At 45.7% G+C, this 17992-nt stretch overlaps 1 protein-coding gene across 1 annotated transcript in view; it reads right to left on the reverse strand.

Annotated features, from left to right (window-relative positions):
• The window catches only part of LOC144542417 (transcription factor COE1-A-like), a 27213-nt gene extending 11154 nt beyond the window's left edge, over window positions 1-16059 (reverse strand). The window contains exons 1-6 of the mRNA XM_078289023.1: window positions 15617-16059; window positions 14548-14704; window positions 13327-13390; window positions 12348-12403; window positions 10788-10861; window positions 9137-9205 (exon numbers count right to left, since the gene is read on the reverse strand). Coding sequence (XP_078145149.1) covers window positions 9137-9205; window positions 10788-10861; window positions 12348-12403; window positions 13327-13390; window positions 14548-14704; window positions 15617-15750 — 554 coding nt within the window. The 5' untranslated portion in view covers window positions 15751-16059. The remainder of the gene's footprint in view (window positions 1-9136; window positions 9206-10787; window positions 10862-12347; window positions 12404-13326; window positions 13391-14547; window positions 14705-15616) is intronic.
• Window positions 16060-17992: the final 1933 nt, after the last annotated feature.

Consider the following 17992-nt stretch of genomic DNA (forward strand, 5'->3'; position numbering starts at 1 on the left):
TAAATGTTTGTAGTAATGTGATAAATGCCAGGTTTGCTCATTTGTAATCTACACTGCGGGACAAGGGGAAGCGTGCGGATCTAATTGTTTTCCTCCGGATTTGAGGATGTGAGGAGTCGAGAGAAGTCCTCTGTAGGGGAAAAAAAATATATTTTCTATGTCTTTCCTTTTCCTCCAGGTATCTCTCTCTCTCTCTCTCTCTCTCTCTCTGTCCGTCCGTCTGTCTCTGTGTCTCTCTACCTCTCTCCCGGCTCTCAGTGGGGTGCTGTTCTAACTGTCCTCCTGTCAAATAGAGAAAGGCAGTCCACACCAAACACTCGCCGTCACGTCTCAGCCTCCTCTTTTCCTCTCCTCCCGTCTCTCTTTCATCCCGGCCCACATCAGAGGCGCGGCCGTGATTGTGTGTGTAAACATCTTGTCATGCTAACACAGGCCTCATGACAGAAGAGAGACGCGCTTCATTAACGCCGTGTTTGTACGTTTGTCTTTGTGTTTGAACGCGCGCGTGTAGGCTATATGTCTGCCCGTACGTGTGTGTGTGTGTGTGTGTGTGTGTGTGTGTGTGTGCTTGTTCTCTCTGTGTCTCATTGTTTGTTTCTAGTCCTATTGATCTCGGACTGCTGTCTGGATTTTCTAGGGTCAGCGGTGGAAACAGGGAGGAGGTGTAGAAACTGGTCTGGGTACAGTGCTGCTGTGTCAGTGCTTTCTTATTGTGCAGACATGGAAAAGGTGTAAAGACTGCCTTGGGTTCAGCTACTTTCCCCTAGAGCAGAAATTAAATACGCGCTCCATGTCAACTCCAGTCAAAAGCTCCTCCAAAGTCTTCTCTGAATATCTACCGAAAAGAATAACTGTCAATTAACGAGCAGGTAATCTCCCGCTGCAGAACACACAAGTATAATACCAACGATCATGCATGGCTCGTCGCACACCCCTTCACTCTTTTGGCAGTAAATCTTCTGTGTTTGTGGGAAGACAATAGCCAGAGGAAGAGAGAGGGAGTGGTGGAGCGAAAGAGAAAGAGGGTACAGGAGAAAGCCGAGCTGTTAATTGTTTTCCAGAAAAAGGTTGCGAAGGTCTGTGCTTTTGAACTGAATGTCACCTCATGTAAATCACGGCTCCCGCGTTGGAGAAGCCAATAACCGGGATAATTAGCGCGCCTCGCTCCTGCGCTGCACACAGAGATCGAGGAAGACGTGCTGCCGAGCAAGAGCGTTCAAACGCAGAAGATTCCGGCGTGATTAACCAAAAACCTTCAGAGTTAAATCTGGAGTTATGAGTGGGAGGACCAAAGAAAGACACATAGACAGAGGGGCAGATAGAGAGAGAGAGAGAGAGAGAAAGAGAGAGAGAGAGAGAGAAATGGATGGAGAAAATCAGAGGCAGACAGAGACAAACACTGAAGGAGACAGAGAAGAAAAGGAACCGAGTGAACATTCCTCTCAGCGGGGTCAAGCCACTCGGTAAACAAACAAACAACGCGAGCAGCACACACAAAGGGGTGAGGCGGTGTAAAACAACAAAGTGTCTCAGTCGATTGCCTACGCCTTACTTTGTCTCCCCTCATCGGTTACATAAACAAAAACAAAGGCCTTTAAAATCAGCTCCGCTTTTTGAAGTGGAACAGTGACATGTGCTTGGGTCTCATTTGTTCTTGATTAATGCAAAGTAAAGAGAATATATTAGGACGGTAGGAATATATCGTCTCTTTGATCGAACAATGCTGTTGACCATAATTGTCTGCATATTGACGTCCCACGCTTTACGTTTAATTACGGGAGAGCTAACTCCCTTGAAGCCTTCCTTTCTTCTCTTATCGTTACAGCTCAAATTAGTCAAGCTCAACGTCACAAAACTCATATCTAAGAGCGGATAAGAATAGGATGAATTGGAAATAATGATATGATTACTAAATGCAAATGCTGAAGTAGAAGAGTTCCCATGTATGTCTAACAGCAAACTTTAAATTAAGTCCTATATAAAAATACAATTCTGAATATCTGAATATTTCAAGGATTTATACAATAATTTAAACGCCATGACTTTATTTATTGTGGAATCCCAGCAGCACTCCAACCCTATCACGCTACATATCTCTCCCTCCCTGTCTCCCCCCATGCAGCGCAGGTTTTCCTTCCATTGTGGTGTGTGAAACTGAGAGCGCTGCTCGGAGCGCCTGGCCCGCCATCCATTCTTCCTGGACAGATTGATGGAAAACAATCAACAGGCTATACATCTTGCTTGGGCACAGTGGGTCACCGGCACTCATCCTGGACACCTGGACACACATCCTGGGCTACAGGGCCGAGGTAACGGGCCAGAATAAGGGGCCAGAAATGGAAATTGGTTGATGGGAAGTGAGACGCCAGGTCGGGGTGTGGAGCTGGCACGAGGCGTACTATCTGCGTTCTCGCTTAGCAGAAATATTCAGTAAACAATGGTTTGAGAGTGGGCCTTAAAGGGTCGATAGCTGAAGGTTGGAGTTGGAAGCGATTGGCTCAGCCTACCGGGACAGGCCCGAATATCCCTCGCACAGAGGAGTTACTATGTCTATTCAATTACAACCAGCAACACAGGCAGCCATGTAACACATTGGCTGTGAGAGAGCACTTAGTGGGCCGTGCGCTAGAGAAGAGAGAGGATGTCCACACACATCAGAGCAATGAGAAAACAAAGCCTTGCTCCTGCCACACACACACACATGCACACACACACACATAACCATGCACGCACAAATGCATAGCCTCACACCGAGAGGCTCACACACGCTCTTCACGCCTCATTTGAAAAGCAAATTGAGCGCATCTTCTAGGGCGAGTCATGGAGTAAATCCTGGAAAACGTTACTCCCCCCCCCCCCCCCCCCCCTTCCACTGAGATACAGTATATCTCACTTGCAATAACACACACAGAGCCGTCATTCGCACGTCTATGCTGACGTCCGTGCTAGTCAATGCTGACGATCGTAAGAGACCTTTCACATGGTAAATATATCTTCATTCTATTTCTCTAACTCCCCTTCTATCTCTATCTCTCTGTCCTGCAATTTCCACACCAAAATGTCTTAAATAGCTCTCAGAGAAGTAGGACGCTACTCATTTGGGTCAACTCTGGCCAGCCAAACCCCTTCATTCTGGGACAGAACAAACACTGACACAAAGGCAGAGGGAACGGCCAAGGAGAGAGGCCAGGTCAAGCAGGGAATGTCAAGCAATAATGACAAAGCAGTTTGCAGAGAAAATAGAACTACAAAGGCGCTATTTACAGTAGCAGTCACCAAAACCTCCTCATGTCATGAAATGCAGAACATTTTCGCTGTTATGACATCTGTAAATTACTCCCAGTGTTTTATACGCACTAATAAACTGTTTTTTACCTGAGTTTGCATTCAGCTGGAGAGCATTAGCTTAACTACCTATAAAGTGCGATAGCAGCACTGACTCACAACAAAAGCAGCTTGTGCTAATTTGATATTTCATATCGGTGGATGCACTGCACTAATAAAAACGAAACCGGGTATGCGCTGAAAACGATGTGTTGATTTTCTACGCGGCGTCAACAAATGAAAGCGAGCCAGTTGTTGGGGGTGAGAGTGCTGAAGGTCCAGATGAGAGAGAGAGAGTCGGCGCTGTTTTAGAGGCGCCTCGACCTCCAAACTCCCTGCTGTCAATCAGCGCAGCCGTCCGTCCCCTGGGGCAGCGCTTTCCTCCAGCCCCGGGGGGGGGGGAAACCACCGCAGGGAGAAAGGAACACAACCAAACAGATGCAGAGAGCTGCAGGTCAATGTGTGTGTGTGTGTGTGTGTGTGTGTGTGTGTGTATGCTTACTTTTGCATGCCTGTGCTGGCTTGCGAATGTGCATGTATGTGTCTGTGTATGTGTGTGTGACTGTATTAGTGTACTGTATATGAGTTAAAGTAAGGGTGAGAAAAGTGTATGTGTATATGTACGTGCTCTTGTGTGTGTGTGTGTGTGTGTGTGTGTGCGTGCATGCGTGAGGCAGTTTTGTGAAGCAGCCAGCACCTGAGGGAGGGGAGTTCTGCCTGCATATCGATGAGCCAGCAACTCTGCCTCTTTGCCCCTGAGCCCTACACAAACACCACAACTAGCTCAGGGCCAGTCCTTTTCAAAGCCTCCCATAACATCTCATGCAGCTGTCCCCCCGAAGACTGCACAAAGAAACAGCACATCAACTAGAAAGCATCTTCTAAAGAGAAAAGGGCTGTGCCGAAAATCACGGCACAATCTGCGCAGATTCCTCCCCCCCCCCCCCCCCCCCCGGCCGCCAAAGAGAATTGAGAAACACCAAAACAAGCTCAGAGAAGCGCAAGATCACACAACCGTAAAAAAAAAAAAAAAAAAAAAAAAAGCGGCAGAGTAGCTACTGTAATTCACCGAGCAAAGTATTGCTGCCCTCAGGGTTTCGTGTCTCGGTTTCTAGCTTCTCTTTTGTCTGGGAGGGAAATGTCAAGCTAGTGATAGGTGGTCAGAGACACAATAGAAAACCAACTGTGACAGACAAGGGAAAAAAAAAAAATCTGAAAAAAAAGTGATAGCGGAGGTGAAAAAAAAAGAATGGCTTTCCCGCATGAAATAAAACCAGGGAAAAAAAAACTTTGTGCTAAAATAATGAAGACCTCAACATTCAGACATCAGCATGAACGGTCTTAAGAATGAAGGATAGCGATACTGTACTGTAAGTGTGTTTTCACCTTCTCAGTAACACAGTCATGGATATGAAAGTGAAACTAAGCTGAGGGGACGGAAGGCGCTGCCAGTAAACCACATTAGCATCAAATGCAAATGAGAAGGGGGCTAATGGCTGGACAGGTGCAGACTGGGCCTCTAAATGACACACACACATGCTCATACACACACACACACACACACACACACACAAACACACACACACACACACACACACACACACACACACACACACACAAATGAGATGGATGAATTAAACATGGGTGGGCTCGGCTTGGGGGGCTGGCAGGGCTGACATAAAGTCAATGACATACATTATTCACCAGCGCACGTTAGCCCAGCCAAGGCAACACATGACCTCTCACCTCAGGAAGTGCATCCAAACATAACAACCAAAACAATGAGGGGGTTCCCCACTACAGAAAGAGAGAAGGGGTGTGGGGTGTGGGTGGGGGGTGGGGGTGTTCTGAGCAGGTGAATAACAAGCTATGGAGCAAAATACAATAGCTTAAAAATCCCAAATTTCATAACTGTGATATTTCTACGCCCCGAAGTTCATTTGTTTCAGTTGCTCTGTGGGAGGGCAAGAAGTGAAGCAAAACCAGAGCCGGCCCAGGCCGTGCCGGGCCAGTTTAGCGTGTTACGGGCCCTCAAGTGCTAACTGCCCCACCGCGAAGCTGAGACTCAGTCAGCTCCACAGAACAGGAAACTGCCGGCCATGACATCATCCTCCCCGGGAGGAGCACTTCCTGCCCGACATTCTTCACTCAAGACACACACACACTCGCCAGGAAATGGCCTCTATCAACACACACACACTCGTAGGGAAATAACCAACATCGACGAGAATACACAAGCGCAGACACACATGCAAGGAAATGGGCCACATCAACAGCAGCCTGCAGGAGTGTGTGCAAATGCAAACACACATAAGCACACACTCAGAAACAGCAATAAACCTGAAATAACATTGTCTCTGCGTGTTAAAAGGCTCTCCCGCTCTGACTGGAGAGAGAGGGAGGATCATGGGACAGGGCCATCCAGTGGATCCTTATCTCTGGTCACAGAGAGCCTCTCCACCCCCCCCTCTCCCCCCCAGAGAGGCTCACCCTGCCTGGGGTACACCCTGCAGCAGGCCTAGGGGAGCTGGACAGGCAGGAAAGGGCCACGGGACACAGGTGGTAGGAGGCAGGAGAGGACACATGGGGCCGGAGGGACAGCCATACCCCCATAGCCCAAGGGGAGGTGGGCTACTGAGTAGGAAATTCAGGGTTGAGAGGTTAGTCCACAATTATATGGACGTGCAAAGTAAATTAAAAAAACGAGTTCCGCTGGGAAATAAATAGGAGTGAACTGAGTGAGTGAGAGAGAGGGAGAGAGACAGAAGGAGAGAGTGAGAGAGAGACGGCAAAGGTGTACACGGGTGAGAGGAAAATGTGTTTGTGATTTGAGGCCCATCCAGGCAGATGATAGACTGACTGACAGTGGCTGCATATGATTAACCCCATGCTAACCAGGAGTGATGGAGGGAGGTGGGAGTGGAGCTGGGAGGGTTAAGGGCTCCCCTCTTATTATCCCGCCGCTGTAAGGGGCTAAAGTGGACCACACATGTTTCCCTGGGGAAGACATAGAGAGGCACACAGGAGCTTCTCACCTTTCAGCTGCTTCCCCTGCCCGGTGTCAAACACACACACACAACCATGTCAGCCTAAACTCTGTCTGCGCTCAGTGAAACTCATCACCGTAGACTCTGAAACCTATTTGAGAGCGTCAGAGGCGACACCGAGGAGACTTAAAATGAATGCTGCCACAGCCATGACAGTCCTACAACGAACCAAAATAGCATGAAAAGAGGACAGCGTGTGGGGGATGCTTCAGCTTTAGTAAAACGTAAGTAACGTTAAAGTGCTTTTTGCTACCACAGCCTAAACAAATATACTTCATAATTAAAATCTTTATCATGTGGCTCCTGGTAGAGGCTCTAATGCCCAAACAAACTCCTCTTTTCCACAAGGGGAGAGAGAACGAGACAGAGAGAGAGAGCGAGAGAGATCCTCCCGGTGAATGAATACAGTACCCAGAGCGCTGCCGATCCACACTGTACAAGATTTGTTCTCCTAACAATCAAATAAGTTTCTCATTAGCTGACTTTATTTTTCCTCATTCCTGCGGTTTTGCTGCAGTGGCCTGTTTCTCCCATCTTAACGAGAGAGAGCTAATTAGGCAATCAGACCCATTACTCTTCCAGAAGAGTTAGAGCTAGCCCAGCTAATTAGGGCTGTAAAATCTAATCATCTCTGTGAAACAGCAGAGGGCTAACGAGCCCTTATTTAACGAACTAAATAACTTCAAGGGAGGAGAGGGGCTGCTGATGGTATTTCTTTATGAATTTGAAGGAGGGGAACTCACGGTAATTGAGTCAGCTTCACCCTCACAGTTGTTTGTTTGTTTATGAATCCCTGATTATTACAACTGCCAAGAATATATTGGTACTAAATGAGCAAACGTATAAACCCTCCTCTCCTTATTTCTCTTCACTCCCCCTCTACCACTCCCCCCCCCCCCCCCCCCCACCCCACCCCCCATCCCCCATATCGCCCTCCTCTCACCTGACCTATTTTCCTGTCCAGAAGGAGTGTTCGCTGGAGAGGAAAACGGAGATATTGCTGTTTTTTTCCTCCCCCTGTTCTAATTTGTTGTTCGTTAACGCTGCCCTCACACCTGAGCCACTGGGCGTCGGGGGAATACCGCTCGCGAACGACCACAACACATGCTCAGTGTGGGTAGCTGTAGCCTAGCAGCAGACCGGAGATCAGTCTCGCCAAGGTGGCTTCGCTCAACTGCAGCGAACTGAGGGAAAAGTTTAACCCAATCCCGAGCCCAAACGCTGAGGATGGCGCTATGAAGATGGTCAAGTGAAGAGAGAGCACACACATGAGGAATTCAACAAGTATGCGCACGGGAAAACAAAAATATGGCATGCACGCGCACGCGCCCACACACACACACACACACACACACACACACACACACACACACACACAGAGTGATGGGCAGGAGTGTTGTCTGAGGCCACGTGGTGGGGTGCAGCTGTCTCAGGGAGCGCTGAGGTGAGGCCTTCCGCTTCACTGGAGCGGAACAGGGGTGGCGCACGTACACACACACACACACGCACGCACACACACACACACACACACACACACACACACACACACACAGGTAAAGAGTAGCTTTTGACAGCGCAGCAGCGAGAACAGGACAGCTGTGTTCATCTGATAGCACAGGTCACTGCCTCATTAACACACACACACACACAAATACACTCATACGCAAAATATTCAAATCATACACAAAATATACATAACCTCCTACGTGCATCATTTTACCTGATAATGCTGCGGTATGGACAGGTTATAGTTCATACAGTGCAATCAGACAAAGGTGGCAGTGGGTTTCTATTGGAGTGTTTGGTTGCACTTCCACGAAATCGTTCCGGCACGTGAGGTTGTTCTCTCTCCCTCTGTCCCGCTAGGTGCAGCCTTAAATCTGCCCGCTTCAACAATCGTTCGAGTGTAAACAAATGATTTCCCCCCCACACAAACATGCACATATGTACACAAGCGTGCCACACACACGCACGCACTGAGGGACAGACTGTAAATCTTGAGGGCTTTTCTTTTCTCTGACTGATCGTAAATTATGGGAGCTGCTGCATCGGTCAGAGGTAGTTTATGATGGCAGGCGAAAGGTGCACACTCGGAGAAAAAGCGTGTGCGTTTGTGTGTGTGCGTGTGAGCGTGTGTCAAAAGCAGCAGACAACCTTCGGTACCACACCCATTCAGAGTTAGATTTATATACACACACACATCAGACTCCAGCCGTAACCCTAACTGCTCATCAGCTAAGTCATCAGCCTAACCACACAAACACTGTCAGACCACACTTGCAGCAGTACTCAACTGCTCAGTGGCGGCTCCCCCATTTCACACACACACACACACACACACACGCCTGGAATATTATTTACTGCAGTTACACACATATCGCTTACATAGAGAATTATGCGTCCTGAAATTCAAACAACCTGCGGTGTATTTTATCAGTTTTATTGCACGTGACTTTTTTTTTTCCATTCAAATTACATGCCCAAAAATTGCTTTTATCTGAAAAACAGGCAGCATTTTCCTTACGTCACCTTATCAAATAAAAGCAAAGAATCAAAATGAATCCTTTGTCGTCATTATTTTTAAATAACGTATATTTCTCGGATTGTGTCGAACCTCAGCCTCTGTGTTGTCAAAGCCGTAATGTTTGCTTGCCTGTGTAATGCTATGCCACACACACACATACGCAGACATACGCGCTGTATTTGTGCTTGCGATGACAGCGTAGCAGCGTGTCGGCGGAGGTTAAAGGGCGAGGTCTGCTTACCTGTCGATGATGACAGGGTCAGATGGGGTCTCGTTCCTGTTGCCACAACTCTTCTTATCACAGCATCGACTGGAGGGGAAGGGGGGGCGGGGGGGGGGGGTGCAGAGACAGAGGGGAGTTAGTTATAAGATGAGGCTCGATTGTGAACAGCATAGAAAACAAGGCACAGGGAAAGGAACTCAGGTGAGAGAAGAGGGAGAGAGAAATGGGAATGCCGGGGCGTGAGACTTTCGTGGCATTTGGAGTAAGACTTTAAGGAACCGCATGAATTGGACTTATGTCGGGCTTGGAGAGGTAAGACTGGCGCTCCAGCTCTATAGTAGGTGAGATCCGCAGGGCGATTTTACCTGCTATAGTTAAGTTAGGAGCGGCAATGGAGGAGTGAGCTGGAACGGAGCTGGATACGAACTTGTGGTGAATTAGCCTCCAGGGCTCAGGTTAGCTCCATTTCTGTCAGACATCACACAACCAGACATCTTATGTTCTCTATTTTTCCTCAGTGCTCGTCCCCTCCCTCTATCCCGCCTCTCTCTCTCTCTCTCTTTCTCTCTCTCTCTCAGAAGTGGGTCACAGAGTGGTCCCACTGGACCTGGGGAGTAGTGCATGCTGGGTAGAAGGGGGTTGCATACTGATGTGACGAGTCCTTTCTGAATCATTTGACTGCAGCACAATGTAAGAGTGTGTTGTGTGCCCCCAACCCCCATTCCCCCGAAAAGTACCATCATGCCTGCGCTACCTTTCTTCTCTGTGTGTGCGTCTATGTGTGTGTGTGTGTGTGTATGCCTGCATTTGACTACATGTGTGCCTATACTGTACGTGTATGTGTGTGGGAGGGAGATGGAGAGAGAGAGAGAGACCCTCCCCCTACTTTCTTGAGTCCCACAGGACAGGAGGCTTGGAGAGCCAGATCAGATTTCTGATCTCAACCGTTTCCTGCAGCATATGAAAACAAGTGGTCTAAATTGCCTTGTGTGATAACCAGGAAGTGGTTAGGCTTCGCCACTAGCATTTTTCTAGATGTAACTCTGCATGTATTTCTATATGGCTGGTTTGTGAGGGACAATCACATGCTGTGTGATGCCTTTATTGATTGTAAATGCATGCAATGGCCTGTGAATGCTTCGCTTGCTTGAGTACATTTGAGCCTGTGTGTGTGTGTGTGTGTGTGTGCGTACGTGGGTGTGTGTGTCTGTATTTTATGTGTAATTTGAGTCTGTCCCCCTCTGCACATAGCTCACTGTCAGGACACAGCAAACTGCATGTATTACACAGACTAAGGAGGATGGGTTTGAGTAATGAGCTTTTCCTTGTCCTAATTAGCTGAACATGAGAAGGATACACACTCACACTCACACACACACACACTCACACTCACACACACACACACACAGACATACAGACACACACATACACACCCCTACCAACAGAAATAGGCCAGGGCCCCTCTCCCCAACCCACTTAGAGGGAAATATTAAGATTTCTATTGTAATTTGGCGTTACAGTCATTTCCTCTTCATGTCTTTGCCCCCCTCTTTACACCAGTGGAGCCACTTCCAACATGGAATAAACTGTTCATCTTGATCTAGACCGTAAAGTGTTGGCTGGAGATTACCAACAAATGACATGTGTCGAGGGGTGAGTTTTGTCTTACCTGCACATGATCTCATGGGTCAATAGGACACGACACATCTCTGGGTTTTTATCCTGGCCCTCGTAGATGATCGCCTGGAGACAGCAAAAGATAATCATTAAAAACTCTGGGTGAATTTAAAATGACACTGATTTATTTTTTTCTTTTAGATCCCCACAAGTACTCAGGGAAAAAAATATAAACCATGATGCAGGGGCACATAGACACAGAAAAGTGTGTGTGTCTTTCATCATCTGGGACTAGTGTTGTCTATCTGGCAAATGTGTGTATCGTGGGAATCCAGTCCTCCTGAATAGGAACGCTCTGTTCTGACAGAGATAGTGAGGGAGAATGTGTCTGTGTGTGTGCATGTGCACGGGCGGTGTGTGTACTTGTATGTGTGTGTGTGTGTGTATGTGTTTGTGCGTGCGTGTGTGTTTATATGTGGTGTACAGTGAGCAGTTGGACTGCCAGACTGGAGTATAGTGCACCATCTGGTCCATACAGCACAGCGTCCAAAAATCTAGTCTGGTTACCCCTCCAACCCCACTCAACATGCTCTCCAGGGCTGTGATCACCCTGCGTCTGCACACACACACACACACACAAACAGGCACACACACACACACACCGATAAACACGCAATCACTCACACACTCATACGCACATGAACAGACACACACACACACACACACACACACACACACATATCCGTGCGCGCACACAAACAAAATCCCCTCCTACTCCTTTCATTCTAAGGCAAACTCTCTTCAAGCCTAATGGCACTAGAGGCAGAATTGGCAAAACAAAAGACCTGATATCAAAACAGCATTCAAGAGGCTTATTTTCATCGTTATCTAATTCATCCTAACGGAGAATTCCCTCAGTGTGCGCCAGCCCACATGTGCTGCTCTGTATTTCTTTGTGTGATTGAATTGGCCATAACACACTCTGGAATAGTTTGTTCTGTTTCACATTGAGGAAATGAGGGTCAAGGTCCTCAAAGAGTGAGCTGGCATGCATCACTGTCTCTCTCTCTCTCTCTCTCTCTCTCTCTCTCTCTCTCTCCTGCACACACACAAACACACAACCGCTTGTGCACTTCACAAAGATATTTGCACACTATATGCGCACAATCACACCCACACAGACACACACACACATATATATATAGTGTACACTGCCTGATGCTTGTGCAAACACACACACACATACACACACACCGCCACACACACACACCCTCGCACACACACACACACACACACGCACACGCACGCGCACACACACACACACACACACACACACACACACCATTCCCACTTACTGGCTGCTGTGCAGAGGTAGAGTATGAGGACACATGTCCTCTACTTTTCTGGGCCTCTGTAAATGTATTCCACAGGTAAGACAGGTCGTTTATCAAGCTGGCTGTGCTGTGCTGAAGTTGAGGGTCTCAGACACAGGCATGCAGAGGGGTGGGGGGGCGGGCGGAGGGGGGAGCCAAGATTCAGACCAGCACAACCACCACACCGATCCAGAGTAACTCTCAAGCCTATAGTTTACCAATGCAAAGCCCTCTCTTACCTGTTTAGTCATGGAGTCAATGAGACGCACATAAAAGTCCTGCTCTGTCCTGATTCCTGCACAGGAGAGAGAGAGAGAGAAAGAGAGAGAGAGAGAGAGAGAGAGAGAGAGAGAGAGAGAGAGAGAGATTTTCAAATGCTTCCCCTTCTTTCCTCAAGATATGGTTGGAATGCAACTAGGAAGTTTCATATCACATTTGAGTAAAAACTTTCCCCATTTTCTTGGGATATTCCAAATCACAAGTTTTATTCATTCTGAATAACTTCCTCAATGAGGCTAAACTTTATGAAACTGAGTCATATCCGTTAGAACACTAAAATGGCTTTTAGTGATTTGTTGCATGCTGTCAGTTTGCTTGGTCCTTTGGAAAATTATTTCATTTTCTTTGCCGGTGTTGATTTTTTTTTCTTTCTATAAACTTATATTAAGACATAATTGTGAAAATGAATCCAACACGAACAAACACGCATATTTGCTGAATAAGTCTAAATAAATTCTTAAATCGAGGCACCAAGACTAAAAACCAATCGTTCAAAAGTGTCTGGAAACATTTCATTTTGCTGTTTCTCCCACTGCCAAAGTAGGCCGACCGGAGAAGTTACTGCAAGAGGCAGTAAACTAAGCACAACACAGCTGAATAATAATAATAATAATAATAATAATAATAATAATAATAATAATAATAACAACAACACTAATATAATAATAATCATAATCATAATAATAATAATAAAGTTTGAAAAAGATTTGCCACAACATTTAAAGCATTTTACCACAGCAATAGCCTATTTATCTTTTATTTTTTATTTAACATTCATAATTTAGAAAAATAAATCTTTTACAAAACTGTAAAAAGAACATTTAACTGTCCTAACTATGTGACCCCATAAAACAGTTTTTTCCTGAGTTTGTTCAGTTGGCGTATCATTCACTCATTGCTTTTGTTATTGCTCCATAAAAATATGTGAGCCAAACTCACCGTTACTGTAGAGGAGTTGAAGTCTATAATGGATCCCATTGTTGGTCTTTTCCCCCGTCGTTTCCTATGAAAATTAAACCAAACAGCCCCGGTCAAAGCAAGTAAACCATCTCCTCCAGGGAGTTTTACTGTGCGTCCACGGTAAAGTCTGCTGTCGCCTGAACTTGATATTTTTAGATTATGGACATCTTATGCCTCTCCAACTGTGATCAAATAGAATTCACTTCGCTTGTTACCCTAAAAACAAAAGCAGACATATAAAAAAACAGCTCCAAGGTTTAGTCTGTAACTTGGACAACTTTTCTTTAAGTGATTCAATAAAATATAAGTTGTCAACTCAGCTTCTTGTTATTTTGAAAATTTGATAGAACATTTCAGTTACAGAATAGGCCCGTGCACAACTTTATCACATGTACTGGAAAAGGAAAATGTTTGGAATTCGTGTCACAGACCACATTCAAATAATAGTAGGTTGGCATATACTTAACATTTCTGTGTCCAATAAATCATAGCATAATTTGATGTTAAAATCTCCTTATTAATGCTGACTAGCAGTAGAAGGGCATTTGAGCAGCCGAAGCATGGGTCTAAGTTATGAATAATAAATAGGCCAATATTGTATCCTATTGGATAAAACAGCTGTGGCATTTATGAGTAAAACACTCACTAATAACTACATTTGCAAACAGAACAACCATGTTGCACAACATAAACTAATCAGTTTGCAAATTGATTGAAATTGATGTTTGTATTAAAAATAAAACGTCTTGCCCCACACAATGAGCAGATTTTGTGTCACAAAAATACCAGTCGACATCATGGGCATCAATTAGGTATGTCAATTTATGGACACTTGGCACATTTTATTGTGAGTCCAAATTTGACCTGGTAGCCTTTGTCATTATAATGAAGGGAAAAGATCAAGCAATAATAGCCAGAAATCTAGAAATGTGTTTGGAAAAATCACATCAGTGAAACATTCAGGATTTTTTTTCCCCTGCTGTGTGTGTCTGTGCAAAACAGCTTGGTAACCTAAGTCTAATAATTTATCACTTTGACTAAACAAGCCAATAATATCTTGTCAGACATCGGCCGTTTCTCCTCTATTCCCCCAGACATTTACACGATATAGGCGGATTTCGAGCTTTTTGCAGTAACTTTGCCATGCCTCAGCGGATTGCCGTCCTTGTGTGTAATGTGGGCTACATTGTTAAAACTCACCTTTTCCTTCTCTACAAAGTCAACGAAGGTGGTTCTCTCTATTTCCACTGGTTGACCCTGTCTGTCGTATAAAGCCAGGACGAAGTGGAAGAAGTTGGACTTCCGCAGATTGGAGGGCGGCTGTTTCTCGAAGTGTGCCCGAGCAAGCCCCACTCCGCTGCGGACACAAGCACAACCCAGCACCGTCGGGAACGAATGCAATAAATAAATAAAAATGCAATGTAAAAAAGGTCTACTTTTGGAGGCGTTTTAAATCTGAGCTACAGTTTTCGGCTACAGTTTGACTGTCCGTTCTAAAATCTACACATGTAATTTAATAAAGCCTCTGTCTAATGCACATAGTCGGGGAAAACTCTCCTCTTACACTTTAATAAGTGTAAAAACAATAACAAAGTAAACTGAGGTTAAAATATGAGGTCATAGGCCCAGCAGGATTAAATAAACTCATTTGAATATATAACAAGCAATGAATTTGGACAGGCCTATTTCTATCATGAAGGGTATAGAATTAATTAGGCCTGTAATCAATAGTGTCAACATTTTCATTTTAAACTTGACAAGCATGACCAAATGCAGGGGATTTTTTCTCTTGAGAAAAAATTGCAATATTTTAGAAAGGGGAAAATATTTTATTTAGCCTATGCATGCAGTCTGTGAAAAGTACCTAGATTCTATTAAATTACTGCTTTATCGCAACCAAAAAGAGAAACAACTACCGAAGTGAGCTCAGAAGCCTAAATACAAATCAACGCACAACACACTTTCCAGACACCAAACTTGATATAAGCCTAAATTTAAATCTTGTAGCCTAAAAGTGCTTTGAGCAAGGCTGTTGTTTTCGTCCAGAAATATAATAAACCACTTAAGTCAAATTTCATCATGTGGACCTATAGCTAAAAACTTAAAGCCAGCGGGATCAGTGGTTATCCCACAACTACATCCTTTGGGAACGCATGCTGCCCCAAGTGATATAGGCGCTCCGTCTTTAATACCGCAGTCTTAGTACTGTGGTCTCCCCCGGTCTCCACGCCCCGGAGTCAGCGCAGCGTCAAGGCCGCCTCAGGCTCACCTCTGGGCGGCTGTGTTGGCGTCCAGCACCCCGGCGCCCTGCATCCATGTCCGAACTGCGTTCATCCCGGCCACCATGGGCTCTTCTTTCATACTACTCCCACTCCTCTGGATGCTCTCCTGGATGCCAAACATCAAAACGCACCTTCTCACTGTCACTGTCTCTCTCTCTCTCTCTCCTCTCTCTCTCCTCTCTCTATCCTCCTCTCCTTGGCTCCCTCCTTTTTTCCTGCCTCCCCTCCTCTTGCGTTTGATCGCGCTGTCAGAGGAGCAAAGTGGCGTGGTCTATTTCACTTCGCGTTTAGTTGTGCGTGTGTTTCTCAAAGTAAACAAAAGATGCGACATGTGGAAGGAAAGGGGAGCTGTCAGCATCCAGGGTTAGCTGCACCACATGTCAACGATTCCAGAAGAAAAAGGGGAAAACAACAGCTATGAAGATGAACAATGTGAGAGCGATAAAAGGGGGAGCGCAGGATGAGACGCTGCTCTGAGTTGGCGACAGTCCCCCGGATCAAGGTGCAGTTGGCAAAAAAACAAGCAAAATGTCAGTTTTTTGGAACAAACAGTCCGCAGTGAGAAGGAAAACCAAGGAGATGAAACACGTTTCCCCCCTCCTTCGTTCCTTTTCTTTATTTACCAAGTCTTTTCCTCTGTTCAGATGAATGAGACGGAAGATTACGCGCAATTAAAAGGCAGTCCTGGGTTTCAGCGGCTCCGCTCCTCGTCAACTCCTGCTCGGGTGATTTGCGCTCTTTTCTTCCCTGAGGAATCACTTTGGACCATCTCTAGGATGCCAAACAGCAGAGAACTAGTAGGGAAGGGGGCGTGGACGACAAGGAGAGCAGAAACGCCCCCAAACACAGTTAATAACACGGACAATCAGCTGTCCACCAACCCAACCAGCACGCTGCCCGCCCGCCTGCCTGCTGTCCCCGCCTCGTCCCACACTGTGTCCCGCCCCAGCCACTTAGCCAGAAGCTGTGCGTGGTGCGTGTGTGTGCGTGCGTGCGTGCGTGCGTGCGTGCGTGTGTGTGTGTGTGTGTGTGTGTGTGTGTGTGTGCATTTGGAGTTGAGGATGCACTGCTTTCACGGAGTTTTTCAGACTGTGTGTATCAGTACACATCACCAACTCAGGTGAGCATATTAATATGCCGCTTAAAATCCATTCAGTTTGCCCAGTAAGACTATAGGGCATTGTGAAGCGGAGAGCCGCGACGGTTGTATCATCTATTGTCTGTTTGCCCGTTGCTTTGTGGTTAGTTGAGCTGCAGCTATGAAAATTTGATACAGGCTGCCCACATCTGCCTGCTGCAAAACAGAACAAAACAGAACCCGCTCAAATTCCTAAATGTTCAAAAAGATGGGAAAAAAAAAGATTTTTGTCTCATTGACGCTGTATTATATCTAACTCACAACCTGCTACAGTTGTAACTCTAGTCGGGAAGAGAAGAAGTGTCATAACTGAGCCCACGTACTTAATGTTAACTGTGTCATTGTCACTACTGTAGCCCACTGTACGCCTGTTTGTGGGTGTTTGCATGTGTGTTTGTATGTGTGTGTGTGTGCGTGTAGGTGTGTGTGTGTGTGTGTGTGTGTGTGTGTGTGTGTGAGAGAAGAGAGACAGAGAGCGACAATAGAACAGTGGGCCACCAATCAACTGAATTCTCCCGCGTCCCAAACAATGTACTACTGATGTTATATTTTTTCACATTATTGTGCGTGTGTGCGCGCGCGTGAGTGATTGTGTTTCCTAATAAGCTTTAAGAAGAACAAAAAAATAGAATCATGACATCATTCTAACATTTTAATGTGAATTATTTTGAGTTTTTTCACATGAACTGAATCAACTGTGCTCAGGAGTGCAAGTGTTTATTCAGACTTTCAATTGTGGCAGATTATGGGCTTAAAAAAGTTGCAACTTTCCAAAACCCTGGCAGCCACTACACAGATTTCTGTTACAGCCTGATGGTTCGAAATTAGCTTTGATTAGATGCATTACATAAATCTTGAGAGACTAGTGCTGAATCCAATATAAATATGAGGATTACAGCTAAATTGTGGGCCCTGCTGTCCAAAAAATTTAAATTGGTCAAAAATAACTGCCGTACTTAAAAATATAAAATGTTTAAAATTTGCATGGCTGCTCACAGAGCCATGAAACTGCATACTGGGCTCACATATGCATGAACACTATCAATTACATGATTCTGGCCAACTCCAGCTTGGAGAAACTGAGGATGCTACAGCTCTCCCCATGTTCCCCATCATCCCTGCTTTCTCCAATGATTACAGAGTAATTTTAAATTGTCAAATTGAATTGTTTGAGGGCCATCTGTTCAATCAGTGTTCTTTGGTTCATTATAATGAAATGGAAAGA

Source organism: Centroberyx gerrardi, chromosome 16, assembly GCF_048128805.1.
Source record: "Centroberyx gerrardi isolate f3 chromosome 16, fCenGer3.hap1.cur.20231027, whole genome shotgun sequence".
NCBI classification, from domain to species: Eukaryota; Metazoa; Chordata; class Actinopteri; order Beryciformes; family Berycidae; genus Centroberyx; species Centroberyx gerrardi.